Source organism: Heteronotia binoei, chromosome 3, assembly GCF_032191835.1.
Source record: "Heteronotia binoei isolate CCM8104 ecotype False Entrance Well chromosome 3, APGP_CSIRO_Hbin_v1, whole genome shotgun sequence".
In the NCBI taxonomy this organism is placed as follows: Eukaryota; Metazoa; Chordata; class Lepidosauria; order Squamata; family Gekkonidae; genus Heteronotia; species Heteronotia binoei.
The window spans coordinates 176661849-176686085 of NC_083225.1; the positions used below are offsets into that span (position 1 = coordinate 176661849).

Consider the following 24237-nt stretch of genomic DNA (forward strand, 5'->3'; position numbering starts at 1 on the left):
GTGTGGCTGGCCCAAGGTCACACCAGCAGCTGCAAATGGAGGAGAAGGGGATCAGACTCCAGACTAGTGTCCACTGCTCTTAACCACTACCCCAAACTGGCTTTCCTCCCCAGATTTCTTTGATTGTTCATTCCCTCTGGAATCCGGGTTTTTTTCTCTCAGTGGCAGAGCTGAACGGCAGCGCAAATTATCACCAGCTGCTGGACCACTTTATGAGAAAAAGGTAAATGGCACAGTCAGGTGGAAGCCTGAGAGCCCCACATTTTTCGTAACGATAGCAACAAAACAAACGTTCGCTTCAGATTGGTTGGTAAGCAGGGCTCAGTTATTATAGAGAGAGAGTGATGTTTAGCTAATAATTTGCGGAGACCTTTCATAGCGCTGCGATGCTTTCTAGAAAACTGTAATAAAACAGCTGTCAGGGGAGCCAAAACTGATCCTTGGAAAGGATTCTGGTAGGGCAGCCTTAGGCCACCTTCACTTTCAAGGAGTGATTAACATATTCACTGCCAGAGGAGGTGGTGGCAGCTGCATGCATAGATGACTTCAAGAGGGGACTGGATAAACATATGGAGCAGAGGTCTATCAGTGGCTATTAGCCATAAGGTAGAGATGGAACTCTGTAGGAGCAGTGATGCTCTGGATTCTTGGTGCTTGGGGGGGGTGGCAACAGTGGGAGGACTTCTAGTGTCCTGGCCCCACTGGCGGACCACCTGATGGCACCTGGTGTGGGGGTTTTTTTTGGCCACTGTGTGACACAGAGTGTTGGACTGGATGGGCCACTGCCCTGATCTAACATGGTTTCTCTGATGTTCTTATGTTCACAAATGCCCTCTACTGTACAGGAGAGCCTCTGCCTTATGGTGCGATCCCACACATTTGGAGTTATATGGGTGAATACTGAACAACATGGGTGGAGACTGATAGTACATAACTCCTTTAATGATCAACTCATTTGACCGAAGAAAAAGAAGAAGAAGAAGAAGAAGAAGAAGAAGAAGAAGATATTGGATTTATATCCCGCCCTCCACTCCGAATCTCAGAGTCTCAGAGTGGCTCCTTTATCTTCCTCCCCCACAAGAGACACCCTGTGAGGTGGGTGGGGCTGAGAGGGCTCTCACAGCAGCTGCCCTTTCAAGGACAACCTCTGCCAGAGCTCTGGCTGACCCAAGGCCATTCCAGCAGGTGCAAGTGGAGGAGTGGGGAATCAAACCCGGTTCTCCCAGATAAGAGTCCGCACACTTAACCATTACATCAAACTGGCTCTCAAGTCAGGCCATGCTAAGTTATTTTTATTTTTTCCCTTGATTAATTATTATTAGAAATATATATTTCTATATACTTTAAATTCCACTGTATTTCTAAGTTTGTGATTATCCCTCTACATTCTCTTGACCCTATCATAAAAAAGTTCATCTTTTTTTCTTCCATGTAATTACCACCAAGAAGAATTCTGCCTGGGCTAATGTAGTTCACAAATCACCATCTTTTAATATAAATAGTATAATCTTAGTTCTATCTACAGACTCTAGATTCCTCAAGAAGAAGATGATGAAGATATTGGATTTATATCCCGCCCTATACTCTGAATCTGAGTCTCAGAGCGGTCACAATCTCCTTTGCCTTCCTTCCCCACAACAGACACCCTGTGAGATAGGAGCTGAGAGAGCTCTCCCAGAAGCTGCCCTTTCAAGGACAACTCCTACAAGAGCTATGGCTGCTCCTAGGCCATTCCAGCAGCCGCACTTGGAGGAGTGGGGAATCAAACTTGGTTCTCCCAGATAAGAGTCCGTGCACTTAACCACTACACCAAACTGGCTACATTGGATTCATTCACTCTATATAGATATGGGCAAAATAAGATTGTATGATCCAGTGTTTCAAGCTGTCTCCATTCACTGCTGCAATACCTGTCCTGGAATAGAAGCCACAACATTCAAAAATTGGTAGAGGGACATTTTAAACTTCCAGGACATTCAGTTGGTGACTTAAAGAGTAACAGGTATCTTTCAAAGCAATTCCAAAGGGAGATTAGAGAGACTGCTGAGTTGCAACTGCTAATGAAGTTCAAGACCATGCATCCTCCTGGACTGAACTGAGACCTAGGTTTCCTGTCTCATTCCCAATGCTGATTTCTCCACACCTGCTACCCCTCCTATCACACCTATTTAAATCATGCCTGCTATTGTCATCCTCATCAAGAATAAGTGGAACAGAGGACCCCCCCAAAAAGGTTCTCACAACTCCAAATGAGTGAACACAGTCACCATTCTGAATGAAACTGTGTTCACTCATTTGGAGTTGTGAGAACTTTTTTTGGGTCCTTTATGTCACAACCTGAGTTCAAAGCTGGGTTCAGGTAGCCGGCTCAAGGTTGACTCAACCTTCCATCCATCCGAGGTCGGTAAAATGAATACCCAGCTTGCTGAGGGGAAAGTGTAGATGACTGGGGAAAGCAATGGCAAACCACCCCATAAAAGTCTGCCGTTAAAATGTTGTGATGCGACATTACCCCAGAGTCAGAAACGACTGGTGCTTGCACAGGGGACTACATTTTTTAAAAATGTTCCTCTTATTCTTTATACAGTGATTTTCTAGTTTAATATTTATAATTTTACATGTTTGAATATTTATATCTGTAGTAGTAGACTTATTTGTGTACACAGTTGTTGTTTTGCTAACTTTGTACTGTGGTTCTGCTTTTGTTCCTTGCTATTATCATCCGGCATTTGAAAGCACTCCACTACTGTGTGTATAAGGACAGATGGACTCACATTCTAGCTGTTATCTAAAAAAGTGAGCAGTGACTCATGAAAACTCATGCCCTGCCACAAATTTTGTTTAAGGTGCTACAGAACTCTTGCTCTTTTCTACTGTCCTGGAATGTCATCTGCATATAGCGTTCCCTCAGAATGTCTGATGGGAGCGCATTCATCCTGACTAGAAAAAAGGCTTGACTATCGGCGGGAATAGTTAGAAATTTCAAATAGGCTGGCAGGGAAGATGAGGGGTCAGATGGAATGCACCTTAGAATCCAACAGGATCCTTGAAGACTGTCCCCCCCCCACTTCACTCCTTAAAGTCTAAAGCAGATGTCTCCAATCTTGTTTGAGTCTGTGAACATGCTTGGAATTTTGAGAATAAACCGTGGGTACCACCTACAGATGCCAGTTTCACCCCTTTAGTGGGAAACATACAAACACACACCCACCAGCTTCCCTCATCTCTACCTTCCATCATTAGGTGTGGGAGCAGGGGGAAGAACAGGAGGAAAAGCAGAGTTGCACCCCTAGTACAATGTCACTTCCAGCAGGTACCTGGAAGTACTAAAGTGACGCTGAAGGAGCCAGCCAAAATGCTATGGTTGTGGCAAATCCCAGTGCATGACGTCAGTATGACATCAGTATGATGTCATGTTCAGGTATCTACTAGAAGTGACATCACCTCATGGACACAGGATTCTCTCCCCCTACCCGCCATCCCACCAATGGCTGGCAACTCTAACACCACCACAAAAATGGCTGTCATGGGAGGAGGGGCGACAAGGAATCACAGAATGCTGGCAGGTTCCAAAGTAATCATCTTCCTGTTTCCCAGTGGCTGTTGCTGAGCGTAGACACAAAGATGACATCTGCCGGACTGCTTAGAAACAACTCCTTCTGCAAATCAGGACAGGATCTTTGAGTTGGTGCCAGAGGAAGTGGGCATTAGGAAACACAACAGCGGGCAGCACATTATACAAGGGTCACTGGCAATACTCCCTCTAAGCTGTGGAATTTTTTGAACCAAAATTCTACTTTGGGAGCTGCTGCATAAATTAGTTTGCTCTGGAGCCATTTGCCCTGAGCGAAGACAAAAATGTGTGAGCTGGAGGCAAATAAACAGTAAGCTAGCTCACACTAACTCAGCTTAGAGGGAACATTGGTCACTGGTAGAAATGCTTCAGAATATACTAAGAAAATGATCATGAGCAGGGGTGGAATCCTAGCAGGAGCTCCTTTGCATATTAGGCCACACCCCCTGATGTAGCCAATCCTCCAAGAGCTCACAAGGCTCTTTTTTGTAAGCTCTTGGAGGATTGGCTACATCGGGGAGGGGGGTGGCCTAATATGCAAAGGAGCTCCTGCTCGAATCCCACCCCTGATCATGAGGCATCATTGTTCTAGCGGCCAAAGACTGACAGGTAAAGGGTGAAGTTATTTAACTGTTTGCCTATCAGTTGGTTGTAATTTTGCAGTCAGGAACCTTTGATAGGCAGATGGTCTGACTCAGTATAAGTCAGCTGCTTGCATTTATATTTACGCAGAAGCATGTCCTACTGGGGGAAGGAAGGCAGTATAGTATAGCCCAGTCTCATCAGATCTCAAAAGCCAAGGAGGGTCAGTGCTTGGAAGGGTGACCTTCCAAGGGAGACCTTGCAGAGGAAGGCAATGGCAAACCAGCTCTGCTTCTCACTTGCCTTGAAAGCCCTGCGCTCAGGACTGGCTCTAGACCCTTTGGCTCCCTAGGCAAGGCTAGCTACTTGCACCCCCTGCCCCTTCTCTGAGGTTGCTGAGGCCAGATGTCTCCATTCTATCCTATAGGCCCATAGGATAGAATGGGAAGATCTAGCTGCTGCTGTGGTGTGACCTCAGAGAAGGGCTTCCCTTCTGTAGTGATGCGCTGCAGCGGCACCCGATCCCTCCATTTTATTCTATGGGCCTATGGGACTCTATTCTATCATAGGAGCTCATAGAATAGAGGACTCCCCCCAGGGTTCAAAAGCAGGGAGAAAGCCCCTGCCGCTTCTTGGCAGACTCCCAAGAGTCATGGGGGGACTTGGAGAGGCAGTTACCTCTCTGAGTCATGTGGGGGGTGCCGAATTTGGAGCCCCCAGAAGGCCTGTGCCCTAGGCAAATGCCTAGTTTGCCTAGTGGCAGCGCCAGCTCTGCCCGTGCTAGGGTTACCATACATCGGCTTTGACTTGATGACTCTTTACACATGCATATGTCCTGCTGGGCATTTCTCTTAGGCAGGGGTGGAATTCTAGCAGGAGTTCCTTTGCCTATTAGGCCACACCCCCTGATGCAGCCAATCCTCCAAGAGCTTACAAAAAAAGAGCCCTGTAAGCTCTTGGAGGATTGGCTACATCAAGGGGGTGTGGCCTAATAGGCAAAGGAGCTCCTGCTAGAATTCCATCCCTGCTCTTAGGTAAGTATCTATCGGATAGGATCCATGAGAGCTCCAATTAAATAATTGTTGTTAGTCTTTAAGAAGCCACTGGACTTTGGTTTTGTGCAGTGGTCAAGAGCGGTGGACTGGAGAACTGGGGTTGATTCCCCACTCCTCCACATGCAGCCAGCAGGGTCGGTCACAGTTCTCTCAGAGCTCTCTCAGCAGCCCTACCTACCCCAGAGGGTGTCTGTTGTGAGGAAAGGAAGGGCGGGAGATTGTAAGCTGCTCTGAGACTCTGAGTGAAAGGTGGGGTATAAACCCAATCCCCTCCGCCTCTTCCTCCACCACCACCACAGACTAATATGGCTACTGCTTTGCAGGCACCTATCCAGTTTGATTGAACCCAGATTTTTAATTTTATTTTATTACATTTGTATTCTGCCCTCCCCTGACGGGCTGAGGGTGGCGAACATCAATTAAAACAACATAAAATTACATTATTACAATAAAATCACAATAAGTTATTAAAACATCTCAAACGTATACAATTTTAATCCCTAGATAGCATCGTTATTACTTCTCGATTAGCGCTGTTTACTGTGATGTTATTGGATGTTATTGAGCGCCTTGCATTTCTGTTTGGGTCGGATTAAGATATTCATGCTGTGGGGGTGGTGAAATACTAGACATCTCCATTAGATGTTAAAAGCCTGTTTAAACAGTTCTGTCTTGCAGGCCCTGCAGAATTGTGGCAAGTCCCGCAGGCCTTGATGTTTTCAGGGAGAGCATTCCAGAGGGTAGGGGCCGCCACCAAAAAGGCTCTTGCCTTGGTGGTGGACAGCCAAGCATCCTTTGGCCTGGAGATCGTTAAGAGGTTTTGTGAGCTTGATCGTAGTGCTCTCTGAGGCTTGTGTGGGGAATGGTCCTGGAGGATAAGAATGTGATAAGGACTGACAGTTCCATTTAGCTAACAGCAATTGATACACCTATCCTTCGCTAATTTCTCTGATTCCAAAAGAGCCACAGGAATTGCCTCAGGGTTTTGGTCCATCTAACTCATTATGGCCAACTTTTGACTGATAGCAGCTCTCCAGGGACTCAGGCAAAGAAAGGTCTTTCCCAGCCTCTGGTCCCTCAAAGCCATTAAGTAGTGACAGCATCAAGGTTCAAACCTGCAACGTTAGCATGCAAAGTATGCACTCTGGCACTCAGGCAAGCCTCTTCTTGATTGAAGAGAGTTGCATTTCTAGTCCATCATTCCTATTCCCCCCCCCCCCCATTCTCCTGCAATTTTTAGAAAGTACTTTTCTTCTGAAATATCATTTAATTGGCACTGTTCTGAACGTATCATCTCTGTCCATCACAAAGTGGTTCAGGGTCACAGATCATACAATTGATAGTGCCGCTCTAGAAGGAGTCGTCAGAGAGTTTTCATGGAGACTGCAGGTAGCGATTGCAAGATTAGGGCCATAATTAGTTTCTCCCAGCCTGCAAAACTCTGCCTACCAATCACCTTGACTCGAGCAGCCAGGAGAAGAAAGGAGGGAAGTATTGTGATCTTACCCCAAGCAGGCTTCCTAACTGTCAGTAAGAAAACCCCCAAGATCCTTGCCAAAGATAAATCCTCCTCCTCCTCTGAACTGTAATTGGGAGAGGCTGTGGCTCAGTGGTAGAGCATCTGTTTGGAATACAGATAGTTTCTGGTTCAATCTCTGGCACTCTCAGTAAGCAACAGGTGGTGGTGGAGATGGTGGAAACCAGGGCTCTTTTTGTAGCAGGAAACCCTTTGCATATTAGGCCACACCTCCATAATGTAGCCAGTCCTCCTGGAGTTTGCAATAGGTCTTGTACTAAGAGCTCTTGTACTAAGATTGGCTACATCAGGGGTGTGTGGCCTAATATGCAAAGGAGTTCCTGCTACAAAAAAGCCCTGAAAGCACCAATTCCTCCCCAAGCCACACTGTTTTTAAAGACCACTTCCACATGTTGCAAAAGAGGTTAGATGTGTTTATGTAACAAAAAAGAGCAGCTGATTCATGCCAATTTGAAAATGCGATGGAGAGGGAAAGCTTGCAGGAATTTAAGGCACCGGCATCCAAAATGCCTTAACTATATGCTGTTCACCAATTTTGGAGGCCCTGATCTCAGAAAAACATCTTTCCCTGGGAACAAAGCAACATACTCTTTAGATTCCAGGATGAGAGTAAATGAATTTTGCTTTATGGACAGGGTGAAGAAGAAGACAACTTTGGATTTATATTCCTTCCCCCACTCTGAATCTTCAGAGTCTCAGAGCGGCTCACAATCTCCTTTATCTTCCTCCCCCACATAAGACACCCTGTGAGGTAGGTGGGGCTGAGAGAGCTCTTACAGCGCTGCCCTTTCTAGGACAGCTCTGTGAGAGCTATGGCTAACCCAAGGCCATTCCAGCAGGTGCAAGTGGAGGAGAGGGGAATCAAACCCGGTTCTTCCAGATAAGAGTCCACACACTTGGCTTCCGGGTTATGTCATCTTGACTTCGGGGGTGTCTGCAGATTGTCCTCCTGCAGCTCCTTTGAATCAGGCAGTTGGAGGGTCATAGGAAGACCCTGGAGGGGTTTTTCTTCGGCATGGGACTTGTGCGGAAAGTTAGAGGTTCAGCGGCAGCTGCTCCTCTTCTTCTTGCGTGTCCCGAGGCTTTGCTGCCATGATAGCTGGTGCAGCAGAAAAAGATAAACGCCCGACTGCTTTCTTTCGCTCCTTTCAGTAAGCTTTTGATGTATCGCTTTTCTACTTCTAGCGTGGTAATTCTACTTGGCAAGTAAGTGAGCTTTCAATATCATTGGCTAATGGGTCGTTTTACATAACAACGAGCGGGCAGCTCAAAGGAAGGGATAGACGCTGACTATAAGCCTACTTCTCCTGCAAATGAGGCCTCAAAAAGTCAAAGAGCAATCTTAAGTATCAGTAATAACTTGAATTGGATTGAATACAAATACTAAATTGACCCGGATTATAATTGGATATATGTTAAAGAGACTATTATTTGGCTGCAATATGATCTGAACATAAATGACATATATTCTAGAGAGATGGGTCCCTGTCGTCTCACTGCAATTGAAATGATAATATTTGAAATCTCAGCTGGAGCTGATTTGGAATGACAATCTAACAGGATCTTCAAACTACTTTTCAACTTGGATTAAGAGTAGGGTGGCCAGATCGTCCCGGTTGCCCGGGAAAGTCCCGATTCTGGCCCCCAATTCCCGGCTCCCGAGCTGGCTATACCGGGACCATTAAAAGTCCTCCCTTGGCCTCCCCTTCCCTCCCCGACTCACAGGGAGGCCGCCCGGGCCGCAGTGCGGCGCGGCGGCGGCCTCCCTTGGGCTCCCCTCCCCTTCCCTCCCCGACTCACCGGGAGGCCGCCCGGGCCGCAGCGCGACCCGGCGGCGGCCTCCCTTGGCCTCCCCTTCCCTCCCCGACTCACCGGGAGGCCGCCCGGGCCGCAGCGCGGCCCGGCGGCGGCCTCCCTTGGCCTCCCCTTCCCTCCCCGACTCACAGGGAGGCCGCCCGGGCCGCAGCGCGGCCCGGCGGCGGCCTCCCTTGGCCTCCCCTTCCCTCCCCTTCCCTCCCCGACTCACAGGGAGGCCGCCCGGGCCATCGTTGTGGGACCCAGGGGGCCGGCACAGCGGCCTGCCGAAGCAGCCTGTCACTAATAACACAGCTCGAGATGTGGAAGTGACTGACAGGCTGCTTCAGCGGGCCGCTGCGCCGGCCCCCTGGGTCCCACAATGATGGGACCAATGCCACAGGGAGGGGCTCGAAACACTCTATAACCCCTCAAAAGAACAGCAGTCTAGCTTGCTTCCCCCGAGCCCTGCCGCCATAAGCCTCAAGGGGGCTCATTTTGCGGCATCTCCCGGCAGGAGGGTGGCACCCGCACGGGACACATATCAAATGAAAGAGGGTGCGCAGGGCTATCAGAAACAGCCGGCAGAGGGAGTCGGGAGCCCACCCCACTGGGGGATCCACACCCCGAAAGTGATGAAGGTGGCGCAGATAGAACCAACAGAGCCAACAGGACAAAATAAATAGGCTGCATTATGCAGCACAGTTGAGAAAGTGCCTTATCCCATATACTGATGAAGTATATACAGGATTTGAGAACAAAATTGTTTCCGGCGGTGATGTTTGGGGGATTTTTGGGGACGTCACAGGAAGTGCTGTGAAGTCACTTCCTGTTTCCGGCAGTGGCATTTGGGGGAAATGATGTCATTTGGGGGAAATGATGTCACAGGAAGTGATGTCACTTCCTGCTTCCGGCAGGTGGCGCGGGGGAAATGATGTCACAGGAAGTGATGTCACTTCCCGTTTCCGGCAGGTGGTGCGGGGGAAATGATGTCACAGGAAGTGCTGTCACTTCCTGTTTTCGGTGGTGGCATGACATCACCGGAAGTGACGTCACCGGAAGTGACGTCACTTCCTGTTTCCGGCGGCACGGGCGCGCTTCGCGCGCGCGCACCCCTACCTTCCCCCCCCCCCCCCAGGTGTCCCTGGCTGGCCTTCAGACATTATGGCCACCCTAAGAGACTGAGTTTGCTGACAGAGAAAAATGGCACTGCCAAGCGAAATGTCCTATAAAAAAGATATATTACAGAATATTACTTCTCTGAAATAGGATCTTGGCTCATTAATGCAGCTGATTAGAAAGCAAATGGGAGCTTTTATGCTGAAAGCTAGCGAACTTTCAAATCTACATGAACTGGGTGCTAAAGAGATTCTGGTGACGTCTGCGGAATTAGAATGGGAAAGTTATCCGCTCCGAAATGAACAAAAGAAAACTAAAATGGATCCTCAGTTACAAAACAAAACCAGAAATCAAGATTGAGTGAAGTCATGCTGAGAGGAATTCTTCTTCCCATTATCGAGAGGGCTGGCCACATTGAGAAGAGAGAAGGTGCATTCCGGCCAGCAAATTAAGATGTGGAAATCTTTCAGGAAAGAAGGGCTCTTGAACTTTTTCCCTCTTTATGGATAGTTGGATATGGATACTAAAACCCAATTTCAGGATGGATGAAACCCTCCTGGCTAGGAGAAACAGGTCTCTCTCAGTGCGTTCACACTACACTAAATAATGTGTTTTACATCCAGATTTTTTTTATTGTGTAAGAATAGCAAAAATCCGGATGTAAAACACATAATTAAGTGTAGTGTGAACTCAGCCTCGACCAGCCTATCTTTCCAAATTCCAGTGTTCCCTCCGCGGGAGGGAAATGCCAGGATAACACCAATGACTTATGCCATTTACTTAGTCTCACAGTTTTGCTTCTTTTCTTAGTTCTGTAACACCCTGTCGTGTTTTGATCTAGTTTCCACTGCTCTTGCACTCTGGCAAATTTAGATTGCATTTTGATAAATAAAGATTTTTTTTTCCCTTTGGAAGATTTCAGACTGTGTTCAAAGATCTCAACCAGGGCTCTTGTCTGCTTGTCTATGCATAGACCAGAAGCAGCGCATGCAGACACAAACACACACACACTCAGCCTCTATCTGCTCCACAGAGAGAAAGGACAGAGACTGAATGTTGTCATGCTACCCTGTATGGCAGAAAGGGAAAGGGAACATGGGGGTGAGCCCTCTCTCACACACACAATCTTCCCCACTGCTTTCTGGGTACTCTTGGGGAGAGAAGAGTGAAGCTGAGAGAGTGGAGGAACTTTTTGCCTATGCCCTAAGGCAGGGGGTATCAAACATGGGGCCTGGAGGCTGCATCAAGCCCCTGGAGGGCTCCTATCAGGCCCCTGAGCAACTGGCTGTCATCTGTTTCCTTCTCTCTCTCTTGCTTCCTTTTGCATCCCAGCTTGCTTTCCAGGCTTGCTCAATCACACAGGAGCTACAGAGCGAAGCCTGTTTTCTGCATTGGCTGAGGCTCCTCCCTTGGGGAGGAAGAGGGGAACGAATTGCTTGCTTTGCCAAGGCTCTCTCAATCGCACAGCAGAGCTACTGAATCAAGCCTTCCTTCCTATTGGCTGAGGCTCCTCCCCCTGCTGGTCCACTGAGGAAGGAAGGAAAGAGCCAGAGCTTCCTTTGCCCAGTTCCCTGGATCCCATGGGAGAAATACAAAGAAAGCACTTTTAAGACCAACAAGTGCAACTGTTTTAAGCATGTTTATTAAAAAAAAACACCCCTCTTTAGTTGTAGTTTGTGTCCTTTATAAAGTTTACATCACTGCTACCTGGCATTACATTTTATGACACACATGGCCCGGCTCAATAAGGTCTCATTTATGCAGGCCTCATTTTTGGGCAGGAGCTCACAGACATGGAGCTCCAGAACCTCTAAATTTTATTGTGCTCTTTCTTTTATAACCCGCACCCCCCAATACTTGCTTCTGGGCTCCATTGTTCAAACTTCCTGTGAGAATTTTGCTGAACTCTTAATTTGACAAACTTTTGCTGAATCTTAATTTGACAAACTTTCTGATTCCCCCCCCCCCCACCACACAAAATGGGAAAAATAACCAAACAGATAAAGCAGACAGATGGAAATCTTCATCATGCCACTCTGGCCACATAGGAGAAAGTAATTTAAAAAATATGATGGGAGGAAGGTTTTATTATAGTTTAGTTTAGTTTATTTGATGTATATCCCGCCCTCCCCACGGAAGCTCAACTATAGACAATTATAATTCATGAAGCATTTTAAGGTAGATGCTGAGCTGATATAATTCAGTACACCTTCTGGTGATGTCAGAGGTGTGTGGCATATGCAAATGAGTTATGCAAATGAGTTGTGCTAATGAGCTCCGGCACCTCTTTTTTCTACAAAATGACCCCTGCATTAATGTCAGATCCATCCCTCGTAATAAATGAGTTTGACACCCCTGCCTGAAGGAGACCTGCAACTGCAATGCATGTCAAACATGAAATCACGAAGAGGAGATGCCTACAGGATAAGATGCAAGGTCCTTTGCATGCATCCTTCTCTGACCAACAGGCAACCCCCCCCTTTCCTGTCTTAATTGAATTGCTTCATCCAACTGCATCCCACCACTCCTTCATTACTACTTTCTGAAACAAAACTCCTAAATTACTAAGTGACTGATGACTAAACAAGCCGCTGAGCAATTTATTTCCTAAATCAAAACCGTACTTTGATTAATATTGATTATAATTGCTTCGCCTCCCAACTCATACAGCCTCCCCATGGAGAATCTTTTTTTTCCCCTGTACGTTTTCTTCATTCTCTTTTGTCTTTCTTTCTTTGTTCTTTCCCTGAGATTGACAGTTTCACAAAATCTGAAACTGTCAAACAAGGACTGGAGAGAAAGCAGACGATTCAGGCCTCCTTCAACGAAGATGTGCCAAATAACCACAGGTGGCCTATTAAGTTCTCTTTTGATGAGATCTAGCCAATCACAATGCCTTTAGGGCAGCCGTAAGAAAATACATCCATATTTGCCCCGAAGGCAGTGTGGGATGTTTTCTCCAGGTCTGGTCTACTAGTTGTTAACAGCTCCTTGGCCAAGATTTCAGTCCATGCCCAATGATGCGTGTAACTGAAGTTCTGCACAGTTATCACCAATAATCGGTCCTGCATCATTTGAGAAAGGGTGGTTTAATAAGTGATTAAACAGGTACAGCATACATGATACTTCTTGCTGAAACTGAGGCTTCATGCCTCAGTTCCTTTAGTTATATGGTTGGGTCTGTCCGTTATACATTCAAAATGCTAAGTGCCAAAATCTACCAATTGCTTCCCCTTCCATCCCTCCACCAACATTCCAAGCCCCCTTTGCATGAGAGAAACGAAAGCATACATTCCTTGGGAGTCAGATAACATGAGCTGGCCTTGGTGTCATGACGTTCATCACTCTTCCCAAGGCAGAAATGGTTACATAGTAAGGTATAGACCAGGGTGGCCAAACTAGCTCAACATAAGAACCACCTAGAATACACGTCTGATGTTTGAGTCACAAGACATGAACATCAGATCTTTGAGAGCCGAGGGAGGGAGGGAGGAAGGCAAATAGATGGTGGGAGGCAGGAGGGAGAGGTTGAAAGAAAGTAACTTTAACTTTAAATACCTTCTCCAAGATGTCTGACAAAGTGGTGGGGGCTTAGAGAACCACACAATATGTGTGAAAGAGCCATATGTGGCTCCCAAGCCTCAGTTTGGCCACCCCTGGCATAGATGAAGCAGGCAGAGTAGGCTGATAAGAGCTAAGCAGGACCCTGAGAAGTTACATAAAGTCATTGATACTGCTGTAAGTTGAACAACATATGAAGCTGCCTTATACTGAATCAGACACTTGGTCCATCAAAGTCAGTATTGTCTTCTCAGACCGGCAGCGGCTCTCCAGGGTCTCAAGCTGAGGTTTTTCACACCTATTTGCCTGGACCCCTTTTTAGTTGGAGATGCCAGGGATTGAACCTGGGACCTTCTGCTTCCCAAGCAGATGCTCTACCACTGAGCCACCGTCCCTCCCCAATTGTGATATAGTTTATCCGTTTTGGTTTCTTTATTTTTTGGAGGCTATTAATCGCAGCTGCGTTTGCTTTGTTCCCCTGTAAGTTCAATTATGGCAAAAGGCACTCCTGACAGTAACTTGATTATAAGGTCTTTCCAGTGGTAGTGGATAATAGCATGCTAGTGCAATGAAGTACAGGCACTTCATGAGCTCACTAATTTTAAAGCATCTGGAAGCATAGGAAAGCACAGGACAGGGAAGGAAGCATAGGAAAGGGACATCATAAATTGAATGTTTGGCTTAGTCCCATCTAATGGGTACCCCTTCAACTAAGCAACATCTTAACAAAAATTGTACTTTGTGAACTTCTGGCATTAAAGTTGTGAGCTCCTGCATAAATTATTGTTCTCTGGGGTCATCCTTCCTGAGCTAAGACAAAAATGTGTGAGCCGGAGGCTAAAAATCTGTGAGCTAGCTTACGCTACCTCAGCTTAAATGGAACACTGCTTATCAGTATGCTAAAATCAAAGAAGAATTCTTTCCTAAAACCTGAAAACTATTCCTAAAGTTGCTAACCCAATAGAGAAGGTTGGTGCGCCTTCAACCCTTAAGAGATTCGTTTATTTAGTACCAGCTCAGCAGCCTGAATAGCCCAGTTTAGTCCGGGCTTATTGGAGCCTGGGTGCTAAGCAAGGTCACCCATGATCAGTACTTGGATGGGAGACCACCAAAGTAGATCAGGGTTGCTATGTGGAGGAAGGCAATGGCCTCTGAGTGGGGTTGTCGTGTTGCGATTGCATGCCATGTTCTTCTTATTTAGTACATATTTAATTCAGTTATTCATCCAAGGGGGCTGTACATTGTTCTCCCCTTCTGCATTTTATCCTCACAACCATCCTGTGAGGTAGGCGGGGCTTTTTTGTAGCAGGAACTCCTTTGCATATTAGGCCACACACCCCTGATGTAGCCAATCCTCCTGGAGCTTACAGGGCTCTTTGTGCAGGGCCTACTATAAGCTCAAGGAGGACTGGCTACATCAGGGGGGGGGGTGGTCTAATATGCAAAGGAGTTCCTGCTACAAAAAAGTCCAGGAAGTAGGTTAGACTGAGAGAGAATGCCTGTCCCCAGATTCTATGGCAGCATGGGGATTGGAACCTAGATATTAGTCCCTCCATCCAGCACACCACACTTCCATGATATGATCAGGGGCTGAATTTCTTTTTCTCTTTTTCTTTTTGGTATTTTTATATCTCTCTGTGTGTATCTGCACCTGGAGTCATGTGACTTCTGGTGACTGACCCCTATTGGGCTGCTGGAGAATATTTAGGGAGGTGGCTGAATAAGAAGATGAAGAAGATGAAGATATTGGATTTATATCCCGCCCTCCACTCCAAAGAGTCTCAGAGCGGCTCACAATCTCCTTTACCTTCCTCCCCCACAACAGACACCCTGTGAGGTGGGTGGGGCTGGAGAGGGCTCTCCCAGCAGCTGCCCTTTCAAGGACAACCTCTGCCAGAGCTCTGGCTGACTCAAGGCCATTTCAGCAGGTGCAAGTGGAGGAGTGGGGAATCAAACCCGGTTCTCCCAGATAAGAGTCCGCACACTTAACCACTACACCAAACTGGCTCTCCACACCTGTCCTCCTGAGTTGGTATTTCAAGGAAGTCTCCCATCCAAGTACTTCCCAGCGTTGACCCTGTTTAGCTTCCAAGATCTAACAGGATCTGGCTTGCCTGGGCTTTCCAGGTCAGGACTGGGGCTGGATTTCTTTAACACCACTTAATGGTTCCTTAATCTAAAGTCAAAGAAACAAAATTTTTCTTCCACCCCCAAGTTTTGATTATGTATGGGATAGAGAAGGTAGAAAAAGAAGTACTTTTCCCCCTTTTTCACAATAAGAGAACTCGTGCGCATTCAATGAAATTGCTGAGAGGTTGGGTTAGAACGGATAAAAGGAAGTACTTCTTCACCCAAAGGAAATTCACTGCCACAGGAGGTGGCGGCGGCTACAAGCATAGACAGCTTCAAGAGGGGACTGGATAAGCATATGGAGCAGAGGTCCATCAGCGGCTATTAGTCACAGCCTATTGTTGGAACTCTCTGTCTGCGGCAGTGATGCTCTGTATTCCTGGTGCTTGGGGGGCGGGCGGGTGCAACACTGGGAGGGTTTCTAGTGTCCTGGCCCCACTGGTAGACCTCCTGATGGCACTTGGATTTTTTGGCCACTGAGTGACCCAGAGTGTTGGACTGGATGGGCCATTGGCCTGATCCAACATGGCTTCTCTTATGTTCTTATGTTGATCTTACAATGCATGGGAAAAAATTTTTTTGGGGGGGCACTGTTTTTTCCTTCTCACTACTTGCCTTAGGAGTCTTGCACATTATTCAGTTTCTCACTTTAAAAAACCTAAAAATTTGTACACACTCTGAGACTTTCAAGAGCAGAAGCAGCGTGTTATTCTCATTAGAACGCTGGACAAGGACCAATGGACCCCTCTTCTGGCATGGAATCTTGCTGAATGACCTCAGGCCAGTCACGCCCTCTAAGCCTAACTTACCTCACAGCATAAAATAGAGAAGAGGAGCATGATGTTGTAAGCCATTTACAATACAATCCTAAAGAGACTTACGGTACTCCAGCCTAAGCCCATTAAAACGAATAGGCTTAGACTGGTGTAACTCTCTTTAGGATTGCACTGTTAAATTCCCACTGGGGAGAAAAGTTTGTTATAAATGTAAAAAACCCCGTTCTTAAGACTTCATTCTTTCCTTGGTTACAGTGCTGGATTAAACCCTGTGGAGGCCCCTAGGCAGTCAAAATCACAGGGGGTCATCTCACAAATTATCTCAGAGTCGGAGCACCCACCCCACCACCTGTGACCCCCGCTGCAGCCAGCAGGCACCTTCTCAAAAGCCCCTTTGACAAAGCTGCAGGGGAGAGGCAGAGAGGCAAACTTGGCGACAACGCCAGCAGCAGCCTCACAAGGCAAGTTGGGCAAAGAGCGGCTCAGTTGCTGACTGTGCATGCAGGTTGGAAGGGCTGCAAGCAGGGGGGGAAACGGGTGGGGGGGAGCCAGCCTGGGGCCTCTAAAGGCATGGGGGTCCATAGGCCAGTGTCTACTTGGCCTAATTGTTAATCCGGCCCTGCTTGGTAATACTTGGGAGCAGTGTTCCCTCTAAGCTCAGTTAGCGTGAGCTAGCTCACAGATTTTTAACCTTCAACTCACACATTTTGGTATTTGCTCAGGAAAAATGGCCTCAGAGCACAATAATTGATGCAGCAGCTCGCAACTTTAATGCCAATAGCTCACAATTTTAATACCAGTAGTTCACAAAGTAAAATTTTTGCTCACAAGACTCTGCAGCTTAGAGGGAACATTGCTTGAGAGATGACATCCAGTGTCTGAGTAGGGAGGGGGGGAGATGAAATCCAGGGCTCAAGGCTATCTAGGTAGAGCTCCCAACCAATGCAGACATTTTTCTCTCTGATTTTTAGGATTCTGTGTAATGATTCATTGGGGAGAGAAATACACATTTCTTCTGCTCTGGAGCGCTCACCTGATCATACTCTCTTCATTGACTTGGCAAGTGAGGCTGCAGCCAAGAACTTGTGGGACCAGAAACCAAAATGAACTCCTGATTACACTTTTTTTTTTTAATGCACTGTTCATTCCACCCCCAAACTGTGATCTACACAAAGCCTCATCCCCACAGATGCAAATTTTGAACCTCCTCTGTGCTAAAGCACTCTTGTTTAGCATAAAGTTAGCATTTATCAAGAAAAATTGATGCACTATAATGGCAAAACAAGCATGTTGCTGTTTAGTGCCTGGAGTTCTTCTTCTTTTAAAATAGAGTCAACGTAATTCACTACTCTAAATCCAGCAACTGGAGGAAATCCCCACCTGCAATCCTTGGTCACTGAGGATTCAAGACCAGATAAAACCGGCCGGCTGGAGCTGTCCACCTCTCAGGTGCTGAAACGCACACATTCCTTCTGACAGCTTGCAGTTAAGAAGATCCCCTCTGCGGAGGCTGAACTTTGCATGCAGCTACTAAAAATGCTGGCAGTTTCAGCAAAGAGTGAAAAAAAAAAACCCCACAGAGGACTCTCTTACTTAATCCAACTACAAACAAGCTACCAACATTTTGGAAAGACACAACTGTTAGTAAAGTTTCAGGTCATTCAGTTGCTAACCTAAGAGTAGCAGCTATCTTACAAAAGAATTTCCAAGGGAGATTAGAAAGAGAAACTACTGAATTGCAACTAATAATGTAGCTCAAGACAATGCATCCACCTGGACTGAATCGAGGCCTAGGTTTCCTGTCTCATCACCTATGCTGATTTCTCCGCATTGACTAACACTCTGCATATCGCACCTAATCCTATCACACCTGCTATTGTTATTCACCTGCTATTATCGTTCAGCATTTGAAATCACCTCAGCTTCCAATATAAAGGACAAAAAGACTCATATTCTAGCTGTATCTAGAGTGAGCAGGAAGTTATACCCTGCCACAGATTTTGTTAGTCTTTAAGGTGTTGCTGGACTCTTACTCTTTTCTACAATCAGTGCAGTTATTATGGATAGCAAGAGAAATCTGAAAGCCTCTGGTCTGCTTGGAATCCAGGATACAATGGAACTCCTGCAACTTTGGCAAAAGAAATTTAATCATAGTTTAGGATCTGTGTTGGGCATGGTGAAACAGGTATATCAGATGGTTCAGCTAGTCCAATATCCTCTTTCACTCAACATCTTCTTTCACTCCCGAGAGCCAGTTTGGTATAGTGGTGAAGTGTGTGGACTGATCTGGGAGAACTGGGTTTGAATCCTCACTCCTCCACACGCAGCCATCTGGGTGACCTTGGCTCAGTCATAACTCTCTCAAAGCTGTTCTCTCAAAAGCAGTTTCTTGAAATAGCTCTCTTACCCCCACCTACCTCACTGAGTGTTTGTGTGGGGAGGGGAAAGGGAAGGGGAGGGAAGAGAAGAGAGAATTGAAAGCTGCTCTGAGACTCTGAGTGAAGGGTGGGGTATAAATCCTCCTCCTCCTCCCACTAACCTTGTTCTCACGGAGGACCAACAAACAGGGTACAGAGGCTAAGGCCTTCCTCTGATATTGTTTCCAGCATTGGTATTTAGAACGCTGCAGTTTCTGACTACACAGCTTCTCTTTAGTCACCATGGCCAGTAGCTACTGATCGACCTCTGCTCCATGAATCTCTCTAATCCCCCTTTAAAAGCAACTGTGTTCATGGCCATCACTTTGCCCACTGGCAAAAGACTACACAATTCAATTACTCACAGACTGCAGGACTCTCTGAATCTATTGCTCAGTCCTGACTCTATTGACTATCAATTCTACTGGGTTGCTGTCACAAGGTGAGTTAACATTTTCAGTAAACTGCTTACTACATTCCCAAGATCTCAACCCCCTCCTACCACTATCAGTTCAGAACCTATCTGCATATATTTAAAGTCAGGGATGTTTGCTCCAGGGTGCCTGATCACTTTGCACTTCTGATGCAGCCAAATAAACACAAAGTTGTTTAACTGGTGTATGAAACACAAGCTTAAGTCTCTCCCCTTGACTTCGATGAGGGGCCATGGTTCAGTGATATTGCATCTATTTTGTATGCAGAAAGTCTCAAGTTCAATTCCCAGCATCTTCAGGAAAAAGGATCAGGTAGCAGGCAACGTTCCCTCTAAGCTGCAGAGTCTTGTGAGCAAAAATTCTACTTTGTGAGCTACTGGCAGGGCTTTTTTTGTAGCAGGAACTCCTTTGCATATTAGGCCACACACCCCTAATGTAGCCAATCCTCCTGGAGCTTACAGTAGGCCCTGTACTAAGCTCTTGGAAGATTGGCTACATCAGGAAGGTGTGGCCTAATATGCAAAGGAGTTCTTGCTACAAAAAAAAGCCCTGGCTACTGGCATGAAAGTTGTGAGCTACTGCATAAATTAGTGTGAGCTGGAGGCTAAAAATCTATGAGCTAGCTCACACTAACTCAGTTTAGAGGGAATACTGGTAGCAGGTGATATGAAAGACCTCCACCTGAAACAATGGACAGCTGCTGCCAGTCAGGGTAGATAATACAAACCTTGATAACCTAATAGCCTGACTTAGTACAAGGCAGCGTCATGTGTTCAAACCATCATGGCTTCAGCTGGATTGCACTCTATTGTCATTCTGCTCAAGATTTCCATACCCCGATCACAGAGAGAAAGAACTCGCAATACCTAAGAGGAAGTATTTTATGAACTTTTGAGGCAATCTTAGATATAAGCAAAAGTGAGCTGCAGTCCTGAGGTACTGGGCTGGAAGGGAAGTAAGAGCCGTGGAAACCTGTGCGACATGGTAGTGGTGATGGAAAGTCCTACCCAGTCCCAGCTGACTCAGGGCAACCTCGTAGGGCTTTTAAGGCAAGAGACATTCAAAGGTGGTTCGCCATTGCCTGGCTCTTCTGTGTAGCAACCAGGGGTGGAATTCTAGCAGGAGCTCCTTTGGATTTTAGGCCACACACCCCTGATGCAGCCAATCCTGCAAGAGCTTACAAGGCTCTTTTTTGTAAGCTCTTGGAGGACTGGCTACATCAGGGGTGTGTGGCCTAATATGCAAAGGAGCTCCTGCTAGAATTCCATCCCAGTAGCAACACTGAACTTCCTTAGTGATCCAGGGCTGACCCTGCTTAGCTTCCAAGATCTGACTAGTTTGAGCCACCCTGTGGGACATGGTTCTTGATAAATGATTCTTAAAGTCATCTTAAGAAGCTGTAGACTGAGATGAGAACATTTTTGTAGGTCTAATTCAGGGCTGGCCAAACTTGCTTAATGTAGGAGCCACACAGAATAAACATCAGATGTTTAAGAGCCACAAGACGTGAACATCAGATGTTTGAGAGCTGTAAGGGAGGAAAATAGATGGGGGAGGGAGTAGGGAGGGAGAGGTGGGAAGAAAGCAACTTTAGCTTTAAATGCATTCTCCTAGCCACCAGCTGGCTTGGCTTGGAGAAGTGATTTTAAAGAGACAGATGCTTTCTCCAAGTCAACTGACAGGGTGGTGGGGGCTTCAAGAGCCACACAATATGTGTAGAAGAGCCATATGTGGCTCCCGAGCCACAGTTTGGCCATCCCTGGTCTAATTTATCTCTAAACAATAGGAAATATGTTTTATTAGTAACAGAGAGAGTGCATTTGTCATTAAAAGAACACCAGATTGCAAACTTACCTAGGAGTGTCCAATTTAACTCAGTGGGATTTATTTCTAAGTAAACAGCATTGCATCTCTGTTTCTGTGTAAATCTCTCCCACCTCGTTCTCATCTCCCACTCTCCAAAACAGTGAGCTGAGATCTAGATGGTGCCTTCAGGGAGACAATAACACACACCTGATTGCCTTTGCTAGAAAGATGGATCTGGACCAAGCAGCAGAGCAAGGGAGGTGGAACCATTTTCATAATGCATACTGTAAGAGTGAAAATCAACCGATGTGCTGGAATGCAACTAGATAATTTCTAAACCAATAGATTCCCGCATCTTGCAGTTAAAAGCATGAGAATTCGGTGCTTGCCAGCACAGAATCTGAGAATTCCATAGAATGACTTAATGTTAGGGTTAACAACACAAGCTGGTACCTAGTCCTGAAACAGTTGGAAGTTAAGGTGCAATGGAGGGTAGAGGGAAAGAGATGCAAAACCATTGTACATTTGGCAAAGAAGAAAATAACTGGACAGTTACTATAAGGCAGGGGTGGTCAACGGTAGCTCTCCAGATGTTTTTTGCCTACAACTCCCATCAGCCCCAGCCATTGGCCATGCTGGCTGTGGCTGATGGGAGTTGTAGGCAAAAAACATCTGGAGAGCTACCGTTGGCCACCCCTGCTATAAGGGATAGAATGAGGATTTCCATCATGTGTTAGGGGTACTTTCAAGGCTGAATGGAGATACTCAGCATATTTTGGAGGGATTTTTTTTTTTTTTTTAGGATTTTGGGGATGAGAGTCTTGGTAAAGCTTCCCAGGTCTCAGGTGTGGAACAAGTTCTCTATTCAGCCCTGGACAGGGAAAGTAATGTTTATTTATTTACTCTATTTGTGCTCTACCTTTTCCCCCAATGGAGATCCAGAGTGGCCTACAACATTCTCCTTTCCTCTGTTTTAGCGTCACAACAGCCCTGTTAAGTAGGTTAGGTTGGGTATGTGTGACTGGCCCGAGGTCACCTAGGAAGCTTCCAGGGCATGTAGGGATTTGAGCCTGGATCTTCCACATCCTAGTTCGACACTTTAATGACTACACAATACATATGAGTATGAACAGAGTGCGTTTCATCTGCACCAAAGATCTGAAATCTCAGACACCTTGAATCAGGATGAATGGCTTTGAGAGCATCTGAACATATGAAGTTGCCTTATACTGAATCAGACCCTTAGTCCATCAAAGTCAGTATTTATTCAGATTGGCAGAGGCTCTCCAGGGTCTCAAGCTGAGATTTTTCATGCCTTCTTGCCTGGACCTTTTTTAAGTTGGAGATGCCAGGGATTGAACCTGGGATCTTCTGCTTACCAAGCAGATGCTCTACCACTGAGCCACCGTCCCTCCCCTAAAGCAAAGTTTATGGTTTCCAAAAATGCTTGAATCTGAGAGACTCGCAGTTTAGCGATTATCCACCCAGTGGATGGCATATTTGGGCATTTGGTAATGGGATTGTTTTAAGTGGAGAAGTGAGACAACAGCTTTGGTGGTTAAGTAGCCCAGACAGTTTCCCCAAAGGATCCTTTTTGTGAGATCTTCCTGTCATAATACTCACCCGTTTCGACCTATGTGTGTTCAGACTGTAAAGAACTGTGGCAGTGACTGAGAATAAGAAATCCCATACTTGTGGGGCATGTGATCCCCCCCCCCCCTTTTTCCAAAGTTTTTTGAAAACCATAAAGAAAAAGGTATACAGAAGCTCAAAAAACAATAATCGTGGGGCACGTGATTGTGGATCTCTCAAGCTCAGTTTCCGAATCACAAGCAGCAAATATGTCCAAGGTTACCAGAAAGGCTAGCTAAGTCAAGACCCCTGTCCCCAATTACCACCCTCCTGAAAGCATTGCAACAAACATCCCCCTCCCCCAGTGTTCCCTCTAGGCTGAGTTAGTGTGAGTTAGCTCACAATTTCTTTGCCTCCGGCTCGCACGTTTTTATCTTAGTGCAGGAAAAATGGTCCTAGAGCAAGCTAATTGATGCAGTAGCTCACAACTTTAACGCCAGTAGCTCACAAAGCACAATCTTTGCTCACAAGACTCCACAGCTTAGAGGGAACACCGCCCCCCCCCCAGCACTGTTTCCTTTAAGCTGGGTTAGTGTGAGCTAGCTCACAGATTTTTGCCTTAGCTCAGGAAAAATGGCCTCCAGCTCACACATTTTTGTCTTAGCTCAGGAAAAATGGCCCCAGAGCACAACAATTCATCTAGTAGCTCACAACTTGAATGCCAGCAGCTCACAGCTTTAATAGCAGTAGCTCACGAAGTAGAATTTTTGCATCTTAGAGGGAACACTGCCCTCAAGAAAACAAAGCTACGATCCTGAAACACTTCCCCGGGAGTAAGCCCCATTGATTCCAAGGGGGCTTTCCTTCCGAGCCGACCCGGTCGCGCCCCACGCACCTGAGTTCCTGAGCTTGCGGTTCTTGGACACCGAGACGACCACCAGCAAGTTGCCCACGATATCCACCACCGTGGTGAAGATCAGCACGCTGGACAGCGCCGGCACCACCCAGCCCGGCCTCGGGGCCGCCGCCACGGCCGCCTCCCGCGGCTCCCCAGGCGGGGGGAAGCCTTCGAAGGCCCCTCGCCCGCCCAGCCCGCCGCAGCAGTTCCTCAGCGACCCATTCTCCAGCATCGCTGCCTGGCGCGGCCAGCATGGGAAGGGGAGCTGCAGGAGCAACCGGGCGCCCGCGGGCGCTGCTCCCGACCGCGCTGCCGCCGCTGACTGGCCGGCGCCGGAGAGCGGGAAGGGTTTCAACCGGCTGCTTCCCACTCCTCGCACCGCCTCCTCCTCCTCCTCCGCCTTTGCAACTGGGTGGTCGCCGGGGAAGGGAGGGAGCCAGCGCTTCCAAAAGCATGCAAGCCATCAGGAAGGCGGGGCTTCGGGCCATGTGTGGGCGGGGTCGCCCGAGCTAAGCTCCGCCCCCACCTGGTCTTGGTGGGGAGAAGAAGGAAGGGCTTCTTGCACAAAACTCCGCCCAGTCCCAAGTCTGGCGCTTAGGTGGGCGTTTTTCGGAATTAATTTTTTTTTTTTTGTAAATTAACAGTTTATTTGGTTTTAAATACAATTATGAATAATGCAATTATAAATAAAACATGAATAGGCTGATATTGTCTAGATCATGTCTGCCAACACACACACACACACATTCATGAATTAACTTTAAGCGAAGGACCCGTCCCCCTTGCTAGGCTTGCCAAGTCCAATTCAAGAAATATCTGGGGACTTTGGGGGTGGAGCCAGGAGACATTGGGTGGAGCCAGGAGCAAGATTGTGACAAGCACAATTGAACTCCAAAGGGAGTTCTGGCCATCACATTTAAAGGGGCCGCAGACCTTTTAAATACCTTCCCTCCATTGGAAATAATGGATAGGGGCACCTTCT

At 46.9% G+C, this 24237-nt stretch overlaps 1 protein-coding gene across 1 annotated transcript in view; it reads right to left on the bottom strand.

Annotated features, from left to right (window-relative positions):
- The window catches only part of MTNR1B (melatonin receptor 1B), a 61541-nt gene extending 38054 nt beyond the window's left edge, over positions 1-23487 (bottom strand). The window contains exon 1 of the mRNA XM_060235193.1: positions 23253-23487. Within this exon, the coding sequence (XP_060091176.1) occupies positions 23253-23487 (235 nt within the window). The remainder of the gene's footprint in view (positions 1-23252) is intronic.
- Positions 23488-24237: the final 750 nt, after the last annotated feature.